General features: G+C 44.2%; 1 protein-coding gene across 2 annotated transcripts in view; it reads right to left on the reverse strand.

Moving 5' to 3' along the window:
- The window catches only part of LSAMP (limbic system associated membrane protein), an 888,518-nt gene extending 863,070 nt beyond the window's left edge, over positions 1 to 25,448 (reverse strand). The window contains exon 1 of one of the 2 annotated variants that reach the window (XM_053931674.1): positions 25,270 to 25,448. In XM_053931674.1, coding sequence (XP_053787649.1) covers positions 25,270 to 25,420 — 151 coding nt within the window. In that variant the 5' untranslated portion in view covers positions 25,421 to 25,448. The remainder of the gene's footprint in view (positions 1 to 25,269) is intronic. The other variant, XM_053931651.1, reaches the window with a different exon arrangement.
- Positions 25,449 to 27,110: the final 1,662 nt, after the last annotated feature.

Genomic DNA, 27,110 nt, shown 5'->3' on the forward strand with positions numbered 1-27,110 from the left:
AAAAACCTACCGTGCCCCCTACACTGACAGTATATTGACACTGTGACCACAATTCAGTAGCTCAAAAAGCATTCTGCTAGCACACCCGAAATGCTGTGACAAGGGGGCAATGGCAGGACAGAGGCACTTATTGTCAGAGAAGGCTGTTGGGAAAGCAGCCATATGGTGGCCCTATACTTCCTGATCCGAACACCGCTGTTTCCATGTAAACAGCAAGTGTTCCCAAGCCCTCTGCATCCCCCCATCCTTTTCTGTTTGTCTCTGCAAAGAGTGATGCCAGAGCATGTTTGGGGTACAAAGACTGGCCAGAACAAGGCCTCCCAGCAACAACAGGTCACACTGGCAACTCCAAGGGGGTTTGGCAGCAGCATTTCTAAAAGTTTCCTTGAGGACTTCCTGGGATCTTATTGTCCTGATCTGCCCTCTCTTTTTTAATACTGCAAATAATGTTTTTGAAATGCAGGTTATTTGGGGTAATTTATGATGTCTTTCACTGCCAAGAGAGTCTATCAGCAGTGAATTTCCTGCTGGTCAACATTTCAGGACTTTGAACAAATAGGATTTTTTCTGTGTTTCTCCAAACTGCATAACGGCAGCACAGTTGTCTGGGAAAAAGCTGAGAGTTGCTTGTTTGAGTGCCGGAACACACTGGATTTAGAGATGCTGCACAGTCCATGCAAAATATCTCAGTGAAAGAATGTAATTTTCCTCAATAACTTTGTCACTGAATTGCTTGATCAAAGATACCAAAATTAACTGAGTCGCCATAGGCATGAGAAGAAACGTTTTCTCTCAGTTACATCCTATCCAGTTCTTTTACAGAGTAATTATGACTGAGAGAATAATTTCCATCTTTACAAAAAAGATATGGACTACAAATAGCTCACCATTTTTAGGTAGGATGGACCCTAACCTTGTGTTCTAGTGGAGAACTGTTAACTGGCTTCTGTTTGGAATCACACTGCTTTACCACCTTCCTGCCAAGCCTATGGGAATAGTCTAATGGCTGGAAGATCAAGACCTCAGATTCAAATCTTCTTGAAGGGACTGTTTTCTGTCTGTCTTAAGTCTCTTTGCCTGCAATCTAGTGAACTGCCTTGTCCAAGACAGGAGGACGGGGACCTTGTACCTGATGGCTGCCTGAGAGCCAGATGCCAGCCTCATGCAGGACTATAAGGATCATTTAAAAATTCTGCAGCTTGCTTCCCCTCCCTATTCACATGCATTCAGAAGTCAGGAGATGTTGTACTGCTGCATCTCCCTGCCATCCCCATGTCCAAAACAAGTCCTTAACACCAGGGGGCTGTGATTTATGAAAAGAACCTCCACACTCATGTTTTGCTGATTAAAGTGCTACTTTAATGGAGTAGACCTCAATAGAGTGCTTTAATCCCTGGTTGTAAAAACAGACCTTTGTTTAAATTAAACCTCAGCTCTTCCCTCCACAAAGAGACAGAAGAACCTGCACCTATGTTAATTCAACTGCAAGAACACTGTGCTGGGGAACAGATACACCATATCAAACGAGCTAAACCACGGTGACTGGGCCACCTTATTTCCAAGTGAACACATTCTCAGAGAGGAAGGTTGTTTGCATGCAGGTTTTAAATTAAATTCAGCCCCTAATAGCTTGCCAATATATCTTTGGGGTTTCTCCTATGGAGGTGCTGCCTTCTCTTCACTCTGGAAGAGCATCTTCCTCTCAGTACTTGGCTGTTTTACAGCAGTCAAGCCCTTTGCATTTACATTAGGTTTTCCTTGGAAAAAAGAAGAATTATAGAGTAAAAGAAACAATAAATTGGTTCAGGACTGACACACAATGTTCAGCTTGATGTGTGATCTCCTATATTCCAACAGATCAATTAAGGCTGTTAAGAAAAATATCACTGCTTGGGACATACACAGGCGATAACAGCATGTAAGAAAGAACCTTGTAAGGAGAGAGAGCAGCCAAATGGGAACTCAGAGTATTTTTACATCTCTGGTTGTTCCCCAGGAACTCTAGGCATTTAAATCCATCAGCAACATCCTACCTGGGCACCTTGCATATGAATTTCCATTCACCAGCCTTCCTGACAGGAAAGAATAACTGTGCTCATTTGAAAGAGGAAAATAAGATTCAAAGAATTCCTCAAAATCAAGCCTCTAGCAGATATGAGAATCAGAGATTCTCCAAGTCTGGCATACAGTTTGCATTGGGAAGTAAAACAAAAAGTTGTTTTTTTTTTCTTTTTGAGTCTCTACAGTCAATCCTACAGAACGAGTTGGACCCTTCCCATCTTAGCCAGACCCAGACAACTGCCCTATCCTGTCCTCATCCCTCAAAAATCCATAAAGTTCACATCATACTACGACACCACAATGGCAGAACAGCATCACAGCAGCACTTCCTAAGCTTCCACATGTCTGCCTGTGAGAGGAAACTTTCAGCATGGCTGAGGTAATCTGACAAAGATGATTTCAGCAGAAGGGATCTGCCTCATTTGAATTAAATCTCAGCCACCACTTCTGTTCAAGCAGGTTCCACCTTGCTGATGCCATACTGTCAGCACAAGATCAGGATAAGTTTGAAACTCCTGCCTCCTAAAGCAGCAGCAAGCTCCCTGCAGCCTGCCCAGCTATTTGACCATGCTCTTGCAGCACAGGAAAAAATTCATCTCAATTGAAAGACTAGGGTATAGGAAGTACAGTGGCATTTCCCAAGTGTCCTCCCCTCTACTCATTGTGGCAGGAGGAGGGAATGGTCCTGTTCAGAGAGAAACAGACGGAGTGACTGATTGCATCCATGCCACTGAAAGATGCTGATGAGAAAAACCCAGGCTCCTGCCTGTCATATTTTCAAAACCCCCAGACACTGGCTTAGAGCCTTTCCTGTCGCTTTCCTTAAGCCTCTGTTGAGGAGGAAGAGTGAAGATTTCGGAGACAGCATTTAGAGTCATAGACAGTTCAGCAAGAGACAATTTTTCACCCCGTTAAATCCCTCTGCAGAATATTATCTGCTGGTTTTCCCTCTTTTTTATGATTTTCTTATGATTATCTCCTGCTGTTTCTGTCCTCAGCAGCCAAATAAATAAATAGCACTGTGGCTGTCAGCAGCTTTAGCTGAGTAAGAAGGCCCTGCAGACAGCCTAGGTGGGCTGCCCCCTCCTTGCCTTCAGCACTGCTGCCCTCCAGGTAAATTCAGGATTCTGAGACCTAATGGCAAGAGGGAATGGGAAGGGGCTAAGAGTGCAGACATTTGCTTCTCTGCCCACATTTTGCTCTGAAGACCGCGACACATCACTGTCTCACCTGTAAAAGATGATGATGACGATGATCATAATAATAATATTAACAGCAAGTTATGGAGGAGAAGGGTTGTAAATATTTAACCTGTACTTGGAGCATGTTTTTATCATAATCCAAAATCACAAATGAAAAAAAAAAAAAAGCCAGAGAGAGATAAAGAGACTTACATGGGGTCACAAAATCAGTCTGTGGCAGAGGCAGGAATAAAATCCAGCCAATCTGATAGCAAAACACTTGTGTCTTCACCATAAAACAGTTCTGCCTTCAAAAATAGAAATGTGCTTGTTTCTCTTGTGCATGTGTCCTCTCTTCCTTTCTTCCTACCTTCACTACTTTAGCTTCTCTTCTGCCTAGTTTATTTGTACAACAGGTGCCCAGGTGTGCTGAGCACTTCCCACACAAAAGCAAAGACAAGACGTCTATGTAGGTGGACCTACGAGTCTGGCCACTGTTCATTCAGAGATCAGGAATTATTTTGCAGACTCATTTTCTACACTGTCTAGGGATTCTGGCACCTTTGGGGCCATGTTTAATTCATCTCCTGTGACTATGAGATCTGTTGCAAGTACTGATTCTGTCTTTTTCACGAGCTTGGTGCTCAGATGCTAGGTTTTTTTCTTTCATATATAGTTTTCTTCTTCTTCCTACTTAGACAAAGCTCTTCCTCTACTCCAGCTCTTCCTCTACTTCCATCTTTGGTCTTACTCTCTATTGCCTTTTACTCCATCTTTGCTTTCAAAATTATCTTCCTCATTTTTACTGTCTGAGAATTCTTCTCTTTGCCTCGACACAACCTGTTCGCTTTTATAACAAATAATAAACATCCTTCTTCAAATACCCTCCCCAGCCTCTACATCTATCTCTGCCCATGCCTCCTGTCCTTCCCAACTTGTTAGGCATTGCTGGATCTTATCAAATAGACACCTTTCTAGAGGTGCAGTGTATATCAATAACATTATTAACTTCTCACTGCATATATACCAAATTGACTTATTTTTAACATAACTATTAGAAAATAAGTCTCAGGGCAGTGCCAGCAGCTGCAACAAATCAAGGTTGGCTAGTTTTGGACAATGTGAGATACCTTAAACCAGCAGTCCCTTATTTGATTAACATCCACTTTTCAAGGAAAAAAGCATTTACTTACTATTTCTGCCACCTCATATAACACATAAGATAAAAAAAGCAGAGGAAGGGTTGGAGATCCATGTCTAGGTATCTACTATTCCATGAACATGAAAAGGTCTCACATTTCCAGCCCTTCTCTCCATATTTTCCAGACTTCAAACTAGAGTGCTGATGGGAACAAAAGCGAATCTACTTGCTCGGGGAAGAAGAAATTTCTTACTCTTTTTTATATAGATGGTATGATTTCAGCGAGCAAAGAAGTGCCAACACACTCCCAACTGTCACAGGAACTGTTTTTTTTTTTTTTCCTGACAACACTTTGAGAACCCAAAGTTTTTGAAGATGTGAAAACAGGGGCTTTGTGCTTTGCTTTCTGATTGTGATCTCTTTCCTAGCACTGGAAAGAGCAAGGATCAAGTCAGCTCCTTTGCACCTATATACACAAATTTTCAGGCACTCCATCGACTTGATGTAATCTTTTTCAACTACTCCCTCCCCTCTATTAGGCACCATACCCACTGTGAAGGATTTTTGTTGAGCTTAGGTAAAAACTCAAGATGTGATCATCAGCAGACAAAATCACCCCTCATGAAACTGGAGATCACAATGCTTTCAAACTTTCTACACCACGCAACAGGTCAGTGCAGCAAATTCACAGTGACTCTAAGTTGTGCCTAGATGCCCTGAAGTGCTGCAATATAGGCAGGCAAGTGGATATGTGCAAATACCAACAATCCCAAGCTTAGGTTTAAAAATAAATTTTAAATTCCACCTTTTTTGTAGTTGTTTACTTGGTTTTAAACACTTTGATCCCCCTTACCTATTGCTACTAAAATTTATAAAAATATATTGCAATAACCACTCTGCTCAAACTGCAGGGCTGAGCTGATTTGTACCCTGCTGCAGGAACCGTCATCCTCCTAACCCTATAGAGTTCCCATCCATCTCTCTGAGCCCTCCACTGCTGCTTCTCCTGGCCCTATGCACCTCAGCTCTGCTCCTCTCACACCTGTGAGAGCCGGCACCCTGCCATCAGCAAGACTTCAGTTCGGGGGGGGACCATCCACTTCTCCAAATCCTGGAACAAACACAAACCAGAGAGAAGACAAAAGCATACAGGCCAGAGAGGTTGAGCTCTCTCTTTGTTGAGAACTTACAGCTGCTTATTCTTCTCCCCAACTGAAAAACCATCTCCAACAATGACAAAATACTTAGGGTGGATTCTATGGAGGAATCTGTGGCTACTACCTGTGAAATTTCACCATCTCCAGGGAAGGCCAAACCATTCTGGAGCTGCTTGCAACTACTCTGAAGCAGCTATGGGCACAGACCTTTCCTCAACAACCACAAAGCTCTTCAGGTAGCTCCTCTACCAAAGCCTGGGGCTGCTGCCTGGGAATTCACCTGTCTCCAGAGAAAGCCCCAGAGGCTCCAAGTGGTGACTCAGAGAAGTCCTGAAGAGTTACAAGGCATGGACCTGCCTTTAACACAAAGAAAAAGTTGTTCAACTAACTAGGAAAATTGTGTTGCTGTTACCTGAAATTTTAGTTATCTGTAAACAAAATCAAAACACTCTGACAGATGTATGAAAAAGCCCTGAAGAAAAAAAAACTGAGAGCATGAGCCCCAACAACATCCTGCACCGCCTCCCCATACGGCAGGCAAAGGCAAGGGCAGCCAAGTGGAGAGCTCTTTCCTCAGGGTATAACAAGCAGGAGCTGCTGGAGCTACAGCTAGACAGAAGTATTTTTGGCAGAGATTAAATCAAGAATACTTAGGAACAGTCTGGCTAGCCAGAGAGAAAGCAGCCATAATGGCTAGTTCAGCCTGCCATATATTCCACCCCAAGGAAAATCAAACCAAAATGATGACTGCCATCTCAGTACCTAGGTCTGAGCAAACATGCCTTGGGATCCAAACCACATAGCATATCCCCTCATGGGAGTGCTGCAGCTCTTCCTCTGCTTTTTCTGTGCTTTACAGCCTATCGATACTATGATGTTTTAGAGGCACCACTCTCCATCCCACCAAAAAAAAAAAAAGAAAAAAAAAAAAAAAAAGAAAAAAAAAAAAAGTGAAACCCTAGGTGAGCAAAGGGATTTGAAAAAGGGGCAAAGCAGGAACACTGCTACAGGCACAGGGGCACACTGGGAAGAAGGGGGTGTCAAGATTGAGATTGCCAGACAGCATTACTGAGGATGCCCTGTTGTTACAAGGTCAGCCTCAAAGCTCACCCTTGCTGCTCCAAGCCACAGTGGGCCTTTGGCTGAGAGGGAGGGGATCGAGGACCCAATTTCAGAGTCTGTTGGAGAAGACTGGTTGGCCTAAATCCTTGTGATATCTGGGTCACACACTGACAGGGGCTGTCTACAGAGAATCTGGCCAGCCCAAAAGGGTGTCTGGGCATCAAACATAGCTGTGTGGGCAACACAGCACCAGGGAAAGCAGGAGGGCAGGAGTTATTGGAGAGCTAAGGCTACTGAAATGTTAGCAGGCAAAGCCAGCACTGCAGGACAGCAAGCCAAAGGGAAACACAGATAGAACCCAGCCACTGGCTGTGCCATGAGAGCATTGGTGCCACGAGCAATAGAACATGGCGAGACCTCCAGGAACAGTAGCCAGCACCAAACCTAAGTGTCCACCCACTGGCACAAAGCTGGAGAGCTGGGCAGAAACCCAGGAAGCAGAAAGGAACCATGCTCTTGGGTGAGCTGGGTGATGAAGGGGAAAAAGCAACTACTTCATGCAACCTCCACTTTCCAGACCTTTTACACTCAACCATCCTCTACCCAGTCCCAGGAGCTGGCACTCAAGCAGAAGAATCTCCCCAGGTAGAAGACAGAGGACAGTGGGGTAAAGCAGCGAGAGCACACTGTTTGTGCTGAGCACTGGTACAGATCTGCTAGGACACTGAGAGGTTTGATAAAGGAAATAGAGAATACATAGTGGGACCACAAAGCCATTGTGCCCAACGCCATGTGAAGACAAATCAAAACTGCAGACTCTGCTGCAGATGTTAATACAAGATGTTAAGGCAAGAAACAGTCACTGAACCCCAAAGAGGAAGGAAAATAATCTTTAAGCTGGAACAGAGCTGCTGGCACTCAGGAGTAGAAGCAAAACCACCACTTCCTTTTCTGCAGCAATCATCAGGATTCTATATTGTATTTGTGCATTGCTATTTTTTCTCTATCCACATTTTCCAGTTACCAAGAAACTCAGTTTGGGAAGCTGTTGCACAAATCTGTGTTTCTTCTTACCCTGTTTCTGCCATGGATCAGGTCAGAAATGAGTTTTACCCCTGTGACCTCCAAGAAGCTTTCACACTAAAAGAGTACTGCTGAGCACCTGTCACTACAGGAAAACCAGCATTGAACCACTGATGAAGAGCTTGACTGTGCCTTGTTCAGATAATACCTTAACTGGCTTCAGTGAAAGCATTGAGGGAGTGCAGTGAGCAGCCTCCATCCCTAGTGTAGAAATACAACTGCCACTCTTATGAAGCTACAGCTAAATGGCAATTGAGCTGTTCCCTTCCACTGCACTGTCAAATGTAATTTACTCCCTGGCATTGTGTGATCAAGCAAAGGATGGGCAATAACATACAACAGCAGCTTATCCCAGAGAATGGCAACTTCACCTCTTCAGCTTTTAACTGAGTCTGACTGCAACTTGAGACATGTACCCATACCTCTGCTGCAGCGTTCCCATCCCCAGCACTCATGGCACAGAGGCAAAGAAGGCAACAAAGGTCTTTGGTTGAAACTGGGGAAATTAGCATGTCAGAAAAGGTAAAATCCCAAGACTTTGGTCTGGAAGAGTAAAAGCTGTTTAGAGCATTGTGTAAATTCATGGCAAGAAGAAATAAAGGTGAATTTTATACATTCCCATTATTGCTTGTACATCTTTGCAATAATGTTTATTGACATGTTTGAATGGAGCACAAGCTGTAGCTCAGTTAAACTGCCTGTGAAAATGGGACATTTGTCAAGAAACAAACCTTACAGATCTTAGCAGCTCTTCTCTTAACCTGTTATTAGTTGGGAAATACTAGAAAAGGTCAGAAGCACCAGGGAAAATGTATCCACCAAGATGCCCAGGTGCCTTGGCTAGAAATCCCTGAGGTGCATAGAGGCAAAGCTCAACAGGTTAATGAGGAACATCTTAACTTTGCATTGACACTCATGCACAGACTAAAAATATGCATGCACATCAATTTCAGAATCCCTATGAGGCACAATAAAGTTAACCTTGCATGGCCAGAGAGATAGACTACAAACCTGTCTCACTGAAGGCACTTGGCATGGCTTTAGCCAAGGTACCCTGTAAGAACTTGGCCATGACTTCCCTTGACACGCAGAAATGCCCTTGCTCCTCCTTTCCACCAAGCCCTGTTCCATGAGGTGAAGAGCCTCTTTTAACTCCTCTGAATTTTAAAGACCGCTGAAGACATGCAGCACATTTAAAATTCATTAAATGCAAAAGACATTCCTTTCAGGAGCTACCATGTCAGAACTGAATGCCCCAAATTTTGACAAGGCTTGGACTCGGCTCCAAGTCTGGTTTGCTACCAGATGCAGAAACAACATCAAGTCTTTCCACACCACAACTTTTGTATTTGAATCCCTGTGCTGAGCTCTAAACAGCTGATGCTTCCAAATGTATCATGCTCCGTTATTCTGCTTCAGGCACACTTCACCTCCCATAACCTTATTTACACTAAAAACTCTTGGTATGGGGCTACTTCTGTTCCAAAAAAGCATGGCTACCACACAGCTCATGCACTTTAGTCCCCTCTCTGTAGGCACCACTTTCTCACCCTGTCCAGGCAGCAGTTCTGACAGTACTGCTCATTCTTGAGTGAGAATTATTCCAGTCATACATCCTCTCTGCATGTGGCACTCGTTACTGGACAAACCAGGCCTGGCCCTGTGGTCCCCTCCCTCCCCATCCTGCAATGTCACTTTTCATTAAGCTTCATAAACCATTCGAGTGACAACTCTCTTTGCATTCATTGCTGCACCAGCCTAGGGAGTATGAATGGCCTCTGGTTAACATCACATCACTGCTGTGGCTTTGTTTTTGTGCATGTTGATCAGAAATTACCTGGCTTAGAGAAAGTAATTTAGTGATAAATGATTGCTCTTTCAGAGGTAGCTAGTTTCAGCCATAGCTGCCAGGTATTAATCTATTTGTCAATCCTTTCAGATCTTCTGCACTGATGAGCAGCTCCCAACTCTGGAAAGTGAAGCCCCCTCTTCAGAGGGCAAGGAAAAGGGCAAAGAACTTATTCCACACCTTTTCAGCTACATTTGCAAGGTGCTCTCCAAGCAAGGAGGACCAAATGGGAGGGATTAGTGAGGGCCAGGGTTCCAGCTTTGACCTTCAAAGGGGCTTTTGAACAGACCTCAAAAGCCAGAAGAGCACAGATTAAAGTTTCAAAAGTACCTGGGAATGTCTGGATGAAACACTGAGTGGGAACATGCCAACTCATATAAAAAATTAAAAATTCTTCTACTATTACCAGCTTTCACAGAATGTTCAACAGGAGCATCTCCACAATGAAATTTTTGGACATACAGGAGCTAAAAGTTAAGTGAGTATCTGGACTACTCACCTAGGGCATGCAGCTCTCAAGATCCAGTTCCTTTTCTGCAACAGGAATTCAAAGTTCAGGCCTCCTACCTTTTCTGAGCAATTGTACTGCTCTTTGGTACAAAAACTCTTTATATAGGAGCTTTACACCCCTTTTATATCCACCAGTGAATTTTCCCTAGGAGAGAGGAACCCAGAAAAACAACAACAGCTTTCCAACACCAAGACAAAGAATGTAACCTCCAGTTTCTTTGGGATATGGCATAAAATCAGTCAGTCACCCAAGCCTGCTTGTTTGCAGAATGCTCACAGTTTAAATAAGGATTGGCACATGTAGCTCACAGGTCACACTGCACCTCTCCAGGTGCCATGGGGATGAATCTGAACTCTATGTGCAAATACTTCTGAAATTCTATAGCACATCATTTGATATGTGGATCTAACTTTCACATTTGTGGTTCCCAGATGTGGAGATGTCACAACATTCACAAAAATATGAAACTTACAGGCTACTTTCATCAAGCCAGTCAGAATTCAAACTCTGGAAAAAATTCATCAGTCTTGTGTTGGATTTAGTATATTGCTATAGGACACTAAAAACACTCATGACTTTAAATAATTGTCCAGTGAAGAAGTTTGAAGAGCAGACAGATTTCCAAGCCATTATCAGAGTCCAGATAATGAACCACACTCACACAGTAGTCTTCACACAAACTCCTCTTGAAAAAAAAATGCAATAGTTTGATGGTGTTTCCTGATTTACTGTGTGTAAGGGTTCCTGGAGAAAACTGCTTCCTTTTTGTGACAGGAAACTTCTTATTCTCATTTTGAGTAAAATGTCTGCATGTTCCCTTTCTCTCCACTCCCTGCTGGGCTGCAGTCTTATTTTCTTGAATCACTCAAGTTTGGAGGCTCCAGCGGTGAGCCAGTGGCAGATCGTGAACTGCCTTACCTGACCCTGCAGGTAACAGGGCAGCATGCACGTGTTGTCTTGAAAGCAGATACACAAGGCAGGTGGAACCCCTCCACCAAACTTCTCTTCTTTCCAGCCTACCCTGCTTCCTTCTATCTTCCCCTTGCTCCCCTTTTCTTCCTCTCCCACAAGCCAGGGAGAGTCAGTATTTGGAAATAATTACCTCTAACTTGGCCCCTAACTCCCCTCTTCCTTCCCTTTAGCTGGGGTAGAATTAATTTTTTTCATAGCAACTTGTGTTGGGCTGTGTTTTGGATTTGTACTGGAAACAGTGTTGGTTACAGAAATGTTTTAGTTACTCTCAAGCAAAGCCTACAGAGGGCCAAGGTCTTTCCTGCTTTCCACAACACCCCATCAGTGAGAAAGCTAGGGGTGCACAAGAAGCTGGGAGGGGACACAGCTGAGGCAGCTAATGCCATCTGTCCAAAGGGATATCCCACACCATAGGATGTCATGCCCAGCATAGAAAGTAGGGGGGAAATTGGCCGGGGGTTGCTGCTCAGGGACTGGCTGGGCATCGGTGGGTTAGTGGTGAGAAACTGTTTTCATTTGCATCAGTTAACTATCTTGGGTTTTATTTATCTTGTATTAAATTTCTTTTATGTCAACCCACAAGTTTTCTCACTCTTACTCTTCCAATACTTTTGTTTCCCCCATCCTGCTGGAGGAGAGTAGCGGAGCAGCTGTGTCACTCTCAGTTGCCAGCTGGGGTTAAACCACAACACTTGGCAACCCTGTCTCAGGCAGAGCCTTAATGGCTGTTGGATAAAATGGCCTGGGGGGGAGCAGGGCTGCCCTTCCAGTTGCAGCTGGGATGGCTTCTCCCTCCATTCAGATGAGGGATAATGATGAGGAGGGATCACCTGCACTGCCTCTGGACCTCAGCCATGACAACGCACCATGGGCACGTGCATCCTGCCCGGGACTGGCCGGGACTCCCGCAGGTGTGAGGGCACTGGCGGAAGCTCAGGCGGGTTCCCATGCCTCGGGAGTGCCACTGAGAGCTGTTCCCCCTACCTTTGAGCCGGCAGGTTTACAAGCCTCTAATTCCCAGCTACAAGCACTGCTCCCCGTGCCAAGGAAGCAGCAGCGCGTGCTGTCATTCACGCGGCTGGAAGGCCGTTCCTGCCAGCGTTTGTGGCTATCGGACCAGCTGCTTGGGGTTGGGAGCAGATGGCAGGATGGCACACCTGACAGGGAGCAGACCTTCCAAGGACGAAGGGGGAGGAAGAGTTTGTGTGCAGCATGGCCAGCCACAATTCCCAGCCATGCAAAGATGGAGCAAATGTACCCACCTCTCCCTCTCTGCCACCCCCAAAGCTGTAAGAAGAGATTTTCACACTAGGGGAAACCTGGACAGGTGTCATTGATACCTCTACATTTGTACACTTTTCCTGCCTCAGACAAAATGCCCCTTGTTTGACCTAATTACCAAGCATGTTGAGCTAATTATCAAGCAAAATCCCAGTTCAGCCTTTCCCATGAGATGTAAGAGCAGTTTTCAGGTCTCAGCTACTTTAAGCCCACTCCACCCCCCCAGAAACAATAGTGTTGGAAAAGGCGAGAGCTCCAGTCAAGGGTGAGCATATTTCTTCTCCAGACTTAGTCCATTCTGAAAAGAGGTGAGGATAGAGCACAGGCTACAGAAGTTAATCCCAGTTCCAGCTCCTCATCTTCCCATCTCTTCCAGATGAAGTTTAACGAAATGAACGAATACGAAACATCACAGAACGCAAGAGATATAAAACAGTGATTATGTCACATACAATCCATCCTGAAGAACTGATATGTGAGCACACATATATTTAAATATTTGAAAAGCATCTTTTACAATGAATATCAAAATGATTTACAATCCAAGTCAGAGAAAAATGCCCTTACTTCTCCCTATCTCCCTTTTCTCATTACAGAGATAAATCCCGGGTGCATCTCTCAGTTGCAGAGGGAGAGTGAAGAATATATATATATATAAACATATATATGTGTGTATGTATAAAATATACAACAGTAATAATCCCAATAATTTTAAGAGAAGCTTGCTGAATAATACAGGAAGTCTGGGAGACGAGAAACTCTGGGTAATAGCTGGTCTCCCCGCTCCCATCAACAAAATGAGAGGGAAAAGATACCAGGAAGGCTTGTATTGTGTACCAGAAAGTGAAAGGAAGGCAGGAAGCAAGAAGCTCACAGGATGGCCACACACATGTGCCAACAGTTTGTGGTCCAGAAACCATGGACAGTCAGCACTGTCAACACCAAGGATGCAAGCAATTCCTATCCCAAGATTTTAAAACACGTCAATTATAGAGCTCTTTCCATTGCATTCTTGGTTTATATTGAAAACTGAAATGAGTCCTGACTTCAGAAGCTTAGTCTTGTTTGTTTTTCATTTTGTTTTGTTTCTTTTCTGCCAACTCCCCCCAGCTACTGTGGAACTCAATCAAGAATCTTGGCAGCACTGCTACCACTGCAACCATGCTGCTTCCACACATCACAGGGGATGATCTGACTTGCGGGGGAGTAATTCACACTCACACACACAGAGATGGAGAGATGTTGCTCTTTTAATTAGACGGCTACACCTCTATTCCCAACTCTGGCCACACCTGCAAACATATGCAACAGCACAACTACATCTCAATGTACTTGTCTCATTCTTCTCTGTGATTCCCAAGAAATTCACAGGTGATTTATGTGGACAGATTTTGTACCTGAACCTCTCTATTTTGAAGTGCTTTTCCCTATTTAAATACATATAGATCTGTAGGCTTTGATCTGAATGCCTTCACTGTCAACATGTGAGCCCTACTGTATGTGCACCTCGGCATCAGCCCCCTGGTACCATGCAAGGGCCTGCAAGGCTGCAACGCCTTTCACTGGAGCAACGCAGTGTCCTGCCTACACAAGGCTGAAGAATCCTGTCAGTACTCCAACAAACATTCACTACCCTGAATCACACCAACATCATTAATCAGGGTTCTAGGAAACAGAAAGGATTCCCAAACAATAAGAAAAGTTCATTTCCCCTCTTCTTTTTGTCATTAACGAGCCTCAAGGGTGGTTGCAAGCCATATTTTCAAGCCTTGCTCTGTCACCAAAACCACAAAAGGTTGAGAAGAATTTACTTTCAGAAGCAAAGGCATCTGGTAAAGCACAAATTATCATTGAGACACATGCCAAAAAATTCCAGAATTGGTAGTGCTGCAATTGCCTTCTGTATAGAAAGCAGGATAAAAAGACAGTCCTGTGAAGTGGCTTCTCAAAGTGTCACAATAAATAAGGGGGACAGTGAGAAACGCAGCATAAATCTCCTGACCCGCAAACATGCTTTTCCAACCAGACCATGCTGTCATCGTAACATGCACCCTCAGGACCCTGTGCAGCCAAATGAATAATTCTCTGTTGCATTTCTAGCCATGCATGCAGTGGATGCTAGAATTCTATAACTGTGCTTGCCATGCACGGAGCACACAGTCACCTCCTCCCATGGATGCACCTCTACATTTACACAGCTGTACACACCTTTCCATGAACGTATCCAGCAGCAAAGCACAGTGCCTGGGAAGTTATAAGCACATGCCAAAGCTCCCACATGTGCAGGATGCCAGAGCCCAGCACATGTGCCCTGGATAACTGACCAGAACCCCGTGCCTTGGCTATGTTCTCTTACTGTTTGAGCTTTGTAAAAAGTGACAGACACATGCACTTCTCCTCAGCTTTGCCTCCCAAGCATAGCAGTGCTTGCACAGACCCAGGTGTTGAACAAATGATCAGCCAGCTGTAATGTAACTTTAAATGCAAGTTTGTGTATTGGCTTTGGGAACAAGACTGAGAGATGCACTTGAAAGGAACACAGTCACTCTGAGTACAGGATCTGCATAAATCACTGTCCAGTATATTCATTCCTATTGACAGATTAATTCCTTTCTCAGGTTTTGCTTAAAAGTGTACCACTGAATACTAATAACAGTTCCCAGAGCTGCAGTATTGTCACTCAAATCAGGGTGAAAGATGCCAGAGGGAATGATCTACAGCCTTCTTGATGGGGAAGCTCCCTAGGCTGGCAGCTGGCAGCAGTGAGTAGAAGGAGCCACCTCCTCATTCTTGCAAGTGGATGGGATTACCCAAGTCTCTAATGTGGGAGAGGTTCCCGCTCTCCCTTGGGAGGCGGCACCAGTCTAGAAAAGGCTATCAATCAACTGCTGCCCTCTGCCCCAGAGGAGCTGTCCATCAATGCTTAGGACTCTCCCCAGTTCCAGAAAGTTCACTTATTCTGTTATCCCCATTGGCCCCTGTTATAATACCTCTCCGCCTCTGTACCCTGATTGGTTCGCTGTATGTCACCCCATCCTGTCTCCTCCCCTTTGCCTGACACCCATTGGCTGCTTTGTACCCCGACCACCCCCCACTCCTTTGCCCTTATATACCCAGTCCCGCCTTCCCTCGAGGCTCCTGGAGCCTGCTCCCTCCTAGAGCGCTTGTGTCCCTTATCTCCTCCTCCTGTTCCTGTGCCATTCCTACAATAAAGCCTCTGGGAATACAGCTACTCCAGAGTCCTCTCGTTGATCTGGTGGAGCTGTCCGGGTCCCACCACCTCCTCCCCGCGGACCAGTCAGCTGAGGCTTTTCCCCCGGAGTGGCTGGGCACCCGGGTGAAGCCCGGAGCCATTTATTTAATATTACACTCTAATATTGGCAGGAGGTTGCTCTGTAAGGAAGAATGCAGAGACTCTCTTTTAGACCTGGAGGAAAACCTCTCAACGTCTGTTAGAGTAAAATTGGAAATAGCAAAGCAAATCTTCACCTCCCCATAAAACTAGCTGTATATGCAACACAGAAAGGCTGCTGGCCTGAGAGGTTAGGCAGGTAGCAGAGCAGGGAATCTCTATAATGTTTCCCAGCCCCAGACAATTTCTTATGTGCATTTCATTCTCTGCACCTGAAAAAAAAAAAAAAAAGAATGCAAGGATATTTTCCCTTAATCAAGTATCCCAGCCGAAGTGTCAGGCACAGAGAAATCACTTGTCACTCCAGTGCTTCCCAGCATGCACTCACTGCACCAAGGAACGGAGGGCAAAGGGATTACAGAATTAAGTGATACTGGTACAGCAGCAAGAAAGTGGCCAAGATTTACCTGTCACTCGGAAGAAAACTCCATTTCATTTTGTGATTTACTAAGAGTGAAAGTTAAAGTGGTGGGGCCTGGCCAAGTCCTGGGATCTATAAGCAGGCAATGTCAAACCATCAGCCCATGACAGCCCGGACCAGGCAACTTAACCTTTCTCTGGGCAAGGCAAGAGCAGCAGCAGGGTAATCCCTTGGTTCAGGCTTAGGACAGGCTCCTAGACTCCTATCAGACTTCATCACTGCCTGCCAGTCAATGGAAGAACCAGCCTCAAACATTCACAGAGGACCAGAAGCAGTGTTTTCTGGGAACTGGGATAATGGCATTAGCCCTGTAGGGCTGGAAAGGTGGCTTCCCATCATCATTGTGTTTGAATAAAGACAAGTCTGAAGGGAAATGGTTGTTTAAGCTGTGAGCAGCCTACTGGATTTTTTGTTGATGATAGCACTAGGACCAGCCTGGCAAGATTCGTCACAGGTGAGGATGAAGTGCAAGAGCAGAGAACAAGGCCCAGCTAGTACACTTCCTCTACTCTATCTCTCCCTTTCAAGCTATCTGCTTGCACCAGGCTGTCTCCACCAGCAGAACTGTCAGGACTGTGGGAGTTATACTGCTGCATCTGCCCCTGCTGATGACCAATGACCCTTAAGGTAAAATCCGTTTCGTCCCATATACTTTCTTCAGTGAAAACTCTCTTTTTTCTCCTCCAAGAAAAGTTTTGACCTCTATCACTCCTAGCTCTCTACTCCACTTACTCATACAGAGATATGATCAAAGGCCCTTGGGACAAAAACCTCAAAAATAACATCTTGCTCTTCTATTTTTTAAGTGCACACCTCCATCATATTTCACCTCATCAGACTTCCCTTCTCCTCTTAAGATCCCACCTGTCTCTGTCCATGACTGCTTCTCTTCCTTCTCCAAACTGTCCTTCCCAGTTGTACACTGGCGGAATGGACTAATCAGAATAAATACCTATTACACCTTCTTTGCAAATTATTGCAGCCTCTTCGTTACAGTTTCACCCTCATTTCTCCCCACACTTTTGATCATGGTGCTTCCACTACAAAAGATCTGAGAGCTCAGAAGGACAAGTGATGAGCTCCTGCTAAAAGACAAATCAGCAATTTCACTGAGGGGAGCACTTGGATGAAAATTGTAAGTTTGCAGCTGGCTGGCTGTTTTTCTCTAGTTGGCTGAACCAAACTCCAGAGCTGGACAGCTCTCAATTTGGAGAAAAACCCAGTTCACTTGACCTATTTCAGGTTGTAAAAAGCATAACTAGAACACTTTTAAAAGCCAGGTGTACCTGAAGGCAGATTAATCCCTAAGTGCCATGAATCAATGCAATGTGGTTTCATACTGCAATGATAACCATTCTCAGGCTCTTTATCTGTCAGCCAGCTTTGTTCCTATTGATTGCATCCCATCATAAACTTGACAGCACCTTAGTGCCAGCCAGGGCCTCTCCCCTACCCTGTTTCAGTGCCAAGGGCACACTGCCTTCCAGCTTGTTGCAATGGTCCCAGCCCTGCACTGCTCTGAGTCCACAAGCTTCTGCTTGCTGTCCTTATTACAGTAATTTCGATGCTCTGCTATGTCCCCATCTTTTCTCATTCCTCCCTTCCACGTTAGATGTTGTGCTTTCTTCTATTTAGACTATGTCCATTAAATCCACCAACGAACAATTACCTTTGTTCTCTTTCTGCTTCTTCAGTTTCTTTCCTCAGCCTTTTCTCCTTCTCTTCCTGACTCCATTCACCTGTATCTCTGCCTGTACTCCCACCATGCATTTTAATCCCTGATATTTCTCTCATGCCCTCCCCTGATTTCAAGCTCTTCTACCACTCTTTTGCTTTTCCACCTCTACAATCTACTCTGAATTGTCTTGTCTCTGCCATTTCTAAGTAAAATAGAGACTGCCCATGAACACTTGAAAGGTATCTCCCTGGATTTTTAAAAAATCTCCCAAAACAAGCTTCAAGGCTCTGTCAAAGCTTATTTGCCTAAGAGTAGCTACACAAAAAGACTTGTGCCAGTTGCAGATATAGTTCATTTTCCACATGCACACGGACACACACCCTTGTCTGTTCTGCTTTCTCTTCAAACACTGGCAATAAAATACTATTCAGATTCTCTTCCTTGTCCTTCTGTGTGGGCCACTGCTAGGCAGAGCTGAAGGATAAACACAGATTAACTGGTTTACAGCACTTCTGATTTGGCCAGCACAGGGCTTCTCAATGTACATTCACAGCTGTGATACACCAAACAACACATAATTTATCTTATTTATGTTGCAGGTAAACTCTTGAGACTGCTCATTTTAGATACAAATTTGTGACATTGTTTCTGCAGAAGTGAGGCCAAAACAGTGCTGGTGGGGGCTGACAGTACAGCCAATCACTTTACTTGGGTGCAAGATGTTCAATCAAGCATGCTTGGATTTGATATTTTTGCTTCAAAATTCACCTGCAAACAGCTGGGAAACCAAGAGCCTTAAGCCTGGCTCCACAAAGGGAAAAACATGGCCAAATGTGGTATGTATCTTGATAAATGGGAGGACCAGGGGATTATAAAGCACAGAACTTAGCTTTGGTTCCCAGAACAGACAGGAACAAATAACCAGACTACCTTCAAGCACCTGCAAGATAACAAGGAGATGAGTAACAGGCAACATGCACTTGTCAAGGAAAATCATGTCAAACCAATCTAATTTTCTTCAGTAGAAGGGTAATGGGTCTTGTGGACAGCAGAGAAAGAGTTTAGTCATATATCCTGACCTTAGTAGGCTTTCTGGCACTTTTTCTCCAAACATCCCTACAGGCAAGCTCAGAAAATATGGTCTAGATGAATGCACCATGAAATGGCTATACAACTTGTTGGAAAAGAGTACTCAGAAAGTAGTTACCAATGGCTCACTGTCAACATGCAGGGATACACCAGGGGGGTTCTGCATGGATATGTTCACAGTCTGGTGATATTCAATATTTTCATTAACGACCAGGATAAAATATGTTTATTAAATTTGCAGATGGCAGCAAGCTGAGCCAGGAGCACATGTGCAAGATAGGTATGGAATTGAAAAATTATCTCATTTGCAACATGAACTGATAAAAAGTTGAATAAGTACTATATGGGCATGTGCAAGGTATTATGCTTTGGCAGGAATAACAGTCTTCATTGACAGAAGATTAACAATCAGGCCATTAGCATCCTAGCAGAAAAGGGGCTTACAGGATAAAAGCCAACAATAGACCATAAGCTCAGCATGAAACACCACTGCCTTGCTAGAAAGGAAAAAAAAAAAAAAAAACAATATACTTGTACAAGGAATGGAATCTGCAAAACACAGAAACTATCTTTCCCCAACAATAGTGGGAGTGAGCCAGACTACTGTGTCCACCTTGGGAGAATAAAGCCCCAAGGAAAGTGTGGCCCTGTGGGAAAGGGATCTGAGGAAGGCAATGATAATAACCAGAAGCTGAGAAAGCATAATTTCTACGGGAGCTTGAGTGCATCTGGAGCTGTTTACTCTACTAACGATAAAGAAAAAGATGAGACATTGGACAGTTTTCAAAAACTTGAAAGGTTTCAGAAAGAAATACAACAGATTGTTCTGCATACCCATGACAAATACAAGAAAAATGGGGGCTAAATTGCAGAAAAGGAGATTAAGGGCAGAAGTCCCCTCTGAGGTCTAGCAGTAAAAGCACTGGAAAAGTGCACTGGAAAAAAATGTTTTGTGTTGCAGAGATCCCACCAATAGAAGACATTTTAGAGTCAACTAGATCAACAGGTCAGGAAACAGCCAAGTAAAGCTGATCTGGTCTTTCAGCAGTGAGATGAATGAGATCCTCTCACCAGGTTACTTCTACCCATCTCATTGTAGTTTCTTTCTCACATAAAACATTAATCCATGTACAATACTCTCCTCACCATCCTTGCTTGCAGACATGCAAGTTCTGAGAAGTAAGCCAGGCTGCTGGTCTGTCTGCTGTCACACCACAGAGTGCTGCCAGTGGTTTGTGTGGTGACAGTGATGACCTGCAGTGCTTCTTCCAAACTGGACACTGGCGATGGCTTAAAACTTTTCTTTCCACCTGATTAAGTAGATCAGCTTATGACACAACCCATAAGGGATTTACTTTTTGGCATCACTGGGGATGATCCCAGCAATGTAAGAAGCTAAGGCAGCAGATCCCAAAATAGGGGTCTTGACTCCAACAAAAAAAGTCTTAAATCTTGCAGGAAAGATCACTGCCCCAGAAAATGGAGCATCAAGAAGAAAAGTTTCTGAAACTCCTGAGCTAAGGGGTTTTTCTCCAAGAATCCAACAACTTTCCCTCTCAACTGAAAGCTGTTTTGTGACGCAAATCCCATATTGAAGGTAGTGGCCTTTGTAACTCTATATTCCTCTGCAGTATAAGGAGCAGCAGGACAAACACAAGCTCCTATAGCAGTGACCTGGGTTATCAGGCAAGTCTGTGATTAGACCTGCTCAGAAAATGGAATTTTGTCCATGGGGAGACCACACTGTCCAATACTTTCCAAGCAAAAGCACTCTGTCTGTACATTCCTATCCTCTTTGCCTGTAAGTGGTTACAACAGGCAGTACTGACTGGGGACCAGTTACTGGGGCCAGTCCTAGCCCCAGTACTCAGATATCTTCCCTGTATATGTCCCAGGCTTAGCTGTATGGGATCTAGGCAGTCTGGACTTGAAAGGTAAATCACAGGACAACAGCAGAATGCCAGAGCATTTTTCATGACCTTTCTAATGAAGATATTCAGATCTCAAAATGCTACAAGCTGAAAGGACAGTCATGCCTTCTCTAACAGCTCTGCGGTGGGAATATGAATGACTCTGCACCACCAGATAAAAGGTATAAATGCCAAGGGGAGAGAAAAATGGCTTGGGTCAGTCTAAATGCATTTCATTAAGGAAGAAATAACAGCAAGAAACACAAGAAAATTAAGGGTTGGGGTGAAGGACTCCTTAGCTCAGAGTGTGACACTCTGTAAAATTCTCACCAACAAAATGCATGATGCCTTCTCTCACATGCCTTTGCATGTGTGAAACATGGAAAACAACTTCAAGATTAGATGCCTGCAATCATGCCTGCTTGTACAGACGCACACATGCATGCCTCCTAGTAAACAGAGCTACTGATTTGTGAGGCCACTTCCCTTTCTGTGTTTTTCTGAACGTCTGCTGATTTCCTCTTGTGGAGTTTCCAGATGGTGTCCTTATTGAAATGGTGGCTCAGTGTTCCCCTGGACCCTCACGTGGTTAAGCACTTAGCCACTGCCACAATGGGAAACACCTTTCACAATTCAATGTGATCTTTTTCAAGGATTACTAGAAGCACCCACTCTCATTGTACTGAAATTTTAGGCTGCAATAAATGATTTTACCATAAGAAGTTTTAACTGTCGTAGTCATCAAAATGGCTTTGCAATGGCTATGAGTAGATTTAACTCAGAAGTTTGACAGTTCCATGTGCTCAGCAGCACACTGAATGATTCAGTAATGATAGTGTACATATCTCCCCAGAGCACCCCAGTGTGAAGATGCACAGAGCTTGCAGCCCCATCCCCAGAAACAACAAGGCATCTCACTCCCTTGGCTGCATTTGGGCAGGGAAACAGCTTTTCTTTCAGATCACACTGAGCATCAGTGAGCAAAGTCACCGGGGATGATTACACCTCACTTCTGGATGTCCATGACAAATATGCCCCTATTCATTCACCTCATGTTGTATTAACTGTATGCAGGAGGATTTTTATGCCATTTGCAAAACTGTGGCAGTAGAGATAAGCAGCAAGGCGTGGCAGGAAGCATTATCAATTGAAGAGATACACAACCCACAGCTGGTACCAGACCAGGGCACAAACTTGCTATCTTATGCCTGTGCTGCAAAAGGCAACATCTCTCCCCATAGCACGGTATTTGTAAGCTGGGGTGCTGGAATGGGTCCAGAAAGGAAAGGATGGATTTTCCAGCACACCACCCCACTTCACATGATGCCTGGGGCATGGGAAAGGAACCCCCCTGCTCTATGCAAGATAAAAGGCCTGTGCTGAAAAAGGGTTACTCCAAGCTTGGTATCTGGAGCAGGTGCAGGTTTTGGCTGGCTTTCTCAGCAAGTGCAGCATTCACAACTGGAAACAGATTTTTTTTTTTTTTTCAATAGAGCTGATATCTCATTTGGCAACAAACCTAGCATCCAGGTTTCCAAAACAGAGCTCCTCGTGCTGGGAGCAAGCATGGGTGAAAAACAGAACCTATAATGACAGTCACTGGAAGTCTTGCAAGACAGCACTACATGTGCTCAGCACCTGTTAAACACTCTTGTGTGGATCCTTCAAAATTCCTCTTGCCCTTTTTGGGGACTAATGCTTAAGCGTCAGTCACTTAGACAGCTGATTTCACCTATTCAAGCCTCATGATATGGAGATAAGTATTTCTACATTTTAGAAACTAAAATGCAATTAAAATATTTTCTAGATAGAGTCAAGGAGTATAGTAAGAAGTTTTAGAGATTTTGTAAGTAAAAACTTAAACTACAAATTTATTGTTTCAAATAGATTTCAAAGAAACTTTTCACTTACAAACCGAACATAATTTTCTTCTCCATGTGGACCTATGGCCAATCCCTCTGTCCTTCACAAACATCCTCCTAAAATTGCTACCATAAGGAAATCTGAAGCACTCCAGCTGCTAGATTAATCATCTACATGCTATACACAAGTCACACAACCCAATTTCACTTCTGAGATTGTGAAAAAGACTGTTTCCTAAGTAATTCTTCTGGTATGGCTTACAGAAACCATAACAAACATAGAGAACATGCACACAGCCATAATAAGGTCAAAGATACCTGGGAATGTGCCTGTGCAATTAACTTCCTTCTTGATGAGGATATGCCCAGTGAAAGATATCTGCAACAAGCACAGGGCTGATGCATTTCAGGAGACAACATGAATGTTAATAACTAAAAATAATTTCACATGGTTATAAAACTAAAATGGCCAGATCCTGTAAAAATGCCAGCAGAAGAAGACAGGTGTGAGCCCAAGAAAGTCAGATATAAAACAAAGGAGGCTCCTAACTCTGTTTTTATAATTGTATGTAAAAGGAGAATTCAGAGAAACAGTACCACTTCTGCCATGGACGATTATTTCTGCAAGATGACATCTGGTTTGAGTACAAAGTGCTGAAAAAATTTCTACAAGTGACAGCTAAAACTACTGACAGATGCAAAGTACGGTTGCATTGTTTTAATAACTGTGTTTCCCATTTTATAATAAGGAACACAAAACTTACTTGACTAGAACAAACCACTTTACTTTCCAAGGAAACCAGTTTACATTTCAAAGCTGCCTCTGTTAGAGCTGACAAGTGCTTAAAACCACAAACACCTTAAAGCAGTGAACTTCAACCAGCAGTGCAGGCGAACACACGATGCCTGTAACCCATGACAGGAACACAACCTCAGACGTGCATTCTAGTAGATTGCAACAGTCAGTCTGACAGCTGATACTGCCTTCAGAATGACTGTACCTGCAACCAGCACTACGAGAGCTCTCCTAACAATATGCAGATTTCTCTTGAACAACTCCCAAATGCAGAAAAAAAAGTCCTGCTTTTCATGCCTTCCTAATTATTCCCAGTCATTATCAACATCTCATCCTTCATGTTGTCTTTTACCAAAAAAATCCCAGGAACTTTGGCAAAAACTGTTGCATCCAGTGAGAGGGTTTCCCCTAAATTTAAAGAGACCTTGATAAAACCATTTGTTAATGATTCCAGAAACTTGTAGGGACTACAAAAATTCTGTGAAAGACATATGGAAGACAGAAAGACTCAAAATGAGTGCATGTTAAACATTTCCAAACCCTTCCAAATTTTGGAATGCTAAAATATGTTGGAACATTAAAACATTTCCAAAATGTTTTAACATTTTAATGCATACAGAAGCTTTAATCGGAATATGATAATCCAGGACCCAGGAGTGAATGCTGCATGCCCCAGTAGGGCACTGCCAGCTTCCCTTTCCACATGAGAAAATCTTCACAATTATTAATTTCTAGTATGTGCTGGCACATCAGAAACAAATTTATCTCAGAACTAAATCTTCCTAGGAATCTTTTTGGGAAAATACACATTAAAAAAAGAGTGTGCATTAATTTGGCAGGGAAATCTGCCCCTGTTCTGCACATGTATGACTATTTGTGGCAGATCATGAGTTTGCAATTGGTATTTTTGATCCTGTCTGCCAGGAAGAAAATGGACTCCTGAGAGCTCTTCCAACCTTTCATTTTTTCTATTCTAATATTGGATTGATTCCCAAGCAAATGAATTACTGGATGCAATGCAGGTTAGACACTCCAGGGTACATAATGAATGGGAGGTTTATTATTATTTATATATATATATATATATATATATATATATATATATATAACGTGTGCATGCGGCTTTGCAATTAGCTCATGGGTTTAACTTCCAGACGTGTGTGAGCAATAGGAAAGAGAACAAGCAATGCCTGCGTCTGTGCTCATAAATCCTTCCCACATAAAATTTGTCTCCTCTTGTGCTGTCCTTGACCAAGTTTCTCCAGCCCATAGTCCCAGGAAGGCCCAGTTGAATGACTCCTACTCTGCTGTGGAAGAACAAGTCTTATTGCTGTGATTTGCGACAAGTACTGAGGGGAAAAGAGAAAGCCAAAAGGCACACAAGTCCTCCCCTGGTATACACCTGTAACACACATCTCTAATACATTTCAGTGAAAACCCATCTCCAAAAAGCTCCTCAAGTGGACATCCTACAGCATAGTTAAGCAGGCCTGCCAAGTGTGCTGGCACTCTGGCTCAGCCCAAAGTCTGCTTTCAAGGCACAATCCAAAGCATCCAACCCCCAAAAAAGTGGTTCCACAGGAGCCAAAGGGGGTCAGGAAAACCATACACAGCACTTCTAAAACAACAGCAGCTGCTGCTCAGCCTGAGCAATTCCCCTTTATTTTCCCCACTGGGAAACCTACTATAAAGACAACATTCACAATGGGTCTGAGTAGAGGACTGGGAGCTGGTATTCCTCATCCCCCTCCAGCCTAGTGCTTCCACACAGCACAAGAGCCCTCCCAAAATCCTGGCCTGTACCTTGTTCCTCCAGCAGATACCAAAGGGCATGTTGCCTCTGCAGGTCCCTGGGAGGGAAGCCTGGAAGGCACCTCCAGGCACAAAGGATGCTACCAGGGAAAGCAGATTTGCTAATGTGCTCAGCCAGCTCTGCCTCCCACAACCATCCCATTCTGGGCACCAACAGAACAGGCTGTGCAGCACTGGCACAGCCCAGGGGTTTGGCACAACTGCCCTGGCATTCTGCTCCCAGCCAGAGATGGCTCTGATGTCACAATGGAGTCAAACAGCTCCCAAAAGTGGCCAAGGGAGGGGGGGGGGCTGCCATGCCCTGGCTCCCTGATGACCAGCAGGACCCTCCCAGGGCTCTGCACCCAGCGATCCCACACAACCCCAGCCCTGCGAAGGGCTGCTGCCATGCCCAGCCCCCACAGGGCTCTGCAGCAAATGCAGAACAAAGGCACAGCTGCCACTGGAGAGGTAGCATTACTTAGGTGAGGGAAGCCATCACCTGAGTGTAACTGAGAGCAGTTTCCTTAGGATGGGGTATGAGGGGTGGCAGGCTGAAGGGCTGTACCAGATGCTGGCTGGCAGGCACAGTGCAGGCAAGGGGAAAGCAAGAGGAAGGCTGGAGTCTGAAGAAGGCCCAAGGAAGGGAGGAATAGCTCAAGTGAAGCTGATGCCATGGCCAAGCAATGGAAATCACTGGCAGCACTCCTGCAGAGGTGTGATTTTGGCACAGCTGGCACACTGCCAGGAGAGCTCTGGGCCCCTCTTTTCTGCTTTTACCCTTCCTTTAGAGGGAGCAGCATGCCTTTTTATGCTGCAATTCAAGCCCCTCCTCCCTAGAAGAATAAAGATAGTGATTGTAGAATCATAGAAAATCTCGAGTTGTAAGAGAACCCAAAGAATCATTGAGTCCAACCCCTGGCCCTGCACAGGATTACCCCAAAATTGGGGGAAATTTTGCTCCTGGCCCCCAAAAATTCACACCATGTGCCTGAATGTGTTGTCCAAGCACTTTGTGAGCTCTGGCAGGCTTGGTGTGAATGGGAAGAGAGAAGGTGCACTTTGGCTTTGTCTAGACTACCGCTTTAACTCACTTTAATTGCTCCCCAATTAGCCAGAGTTAGCTAACACATTTGTAAACACCAGTCTAGACACTGCACAAACATTTGTTCTAAGACACATACGTAAAATAGTTAAGTGGATGCTAAAGCAATTAGGTATAATCTTATTACTTCCCTTTCTCACATCCCCTTTTCACCTTTAGCTGGAGCAGAGACTGGAGCTCTGTACAGCAGGACCTTTTTTCAAAAGGCACTACAAAGGTAAACCTTAGGGCTATCGCATGCAAAACCCTGATAAGGTGTTATTAGTTCCTAGCCAACTTTCAAAGACACAGTACCGTAGGGTTTTACATCCCTACATTTACAGCAGACATTCAATGCACACAGAATCCACTAAGTAGGAGTAAAAGCCTTCTGAGTTTCTCAATTTTGATTTATAGTCTCTTTTTAAAAAAATCATTAGGCAGTAGATTTTGTGGTGTTCTTTATACAGACAGACCCCTCAACCCCTTTGTTATGCTGTATATCAAAATGTAAGGTTTGAACATGACATTCACACTTCTGCTACTTTAGCACGCACAGCAACATGTTCCCCTCTGATTTTCTTTCAAAGATGCCTTATCAGTCTTTATATATGATCATAATGTGGAGCATATATCAACGGGATTCTTCAGAGCTGGCGAAGAATTGCAATCTCCGAGCACTTTCACAATCCCGTGAGCAAAAAAGCAGGTTAGGGTTTTCCAAATCTAGCTTCCAGCTTCCAGCTTCCTGCTCCACACACACACCTCC

The sequence above is a fragment of the Vidua chalybeata genome, chromosome 2 (assembly GCF_026979565.1).
Source record: "Vidua chalybeata isolate OUT-0048 chromosome 2, bVidCha1 merged haplotype, whole genome shotgun sequence".
NCBI lineage: Eukaryota > Metazoa > Chordata > Aves > Passeriformes > Viduidae > Vidua > Vidua chalybeata.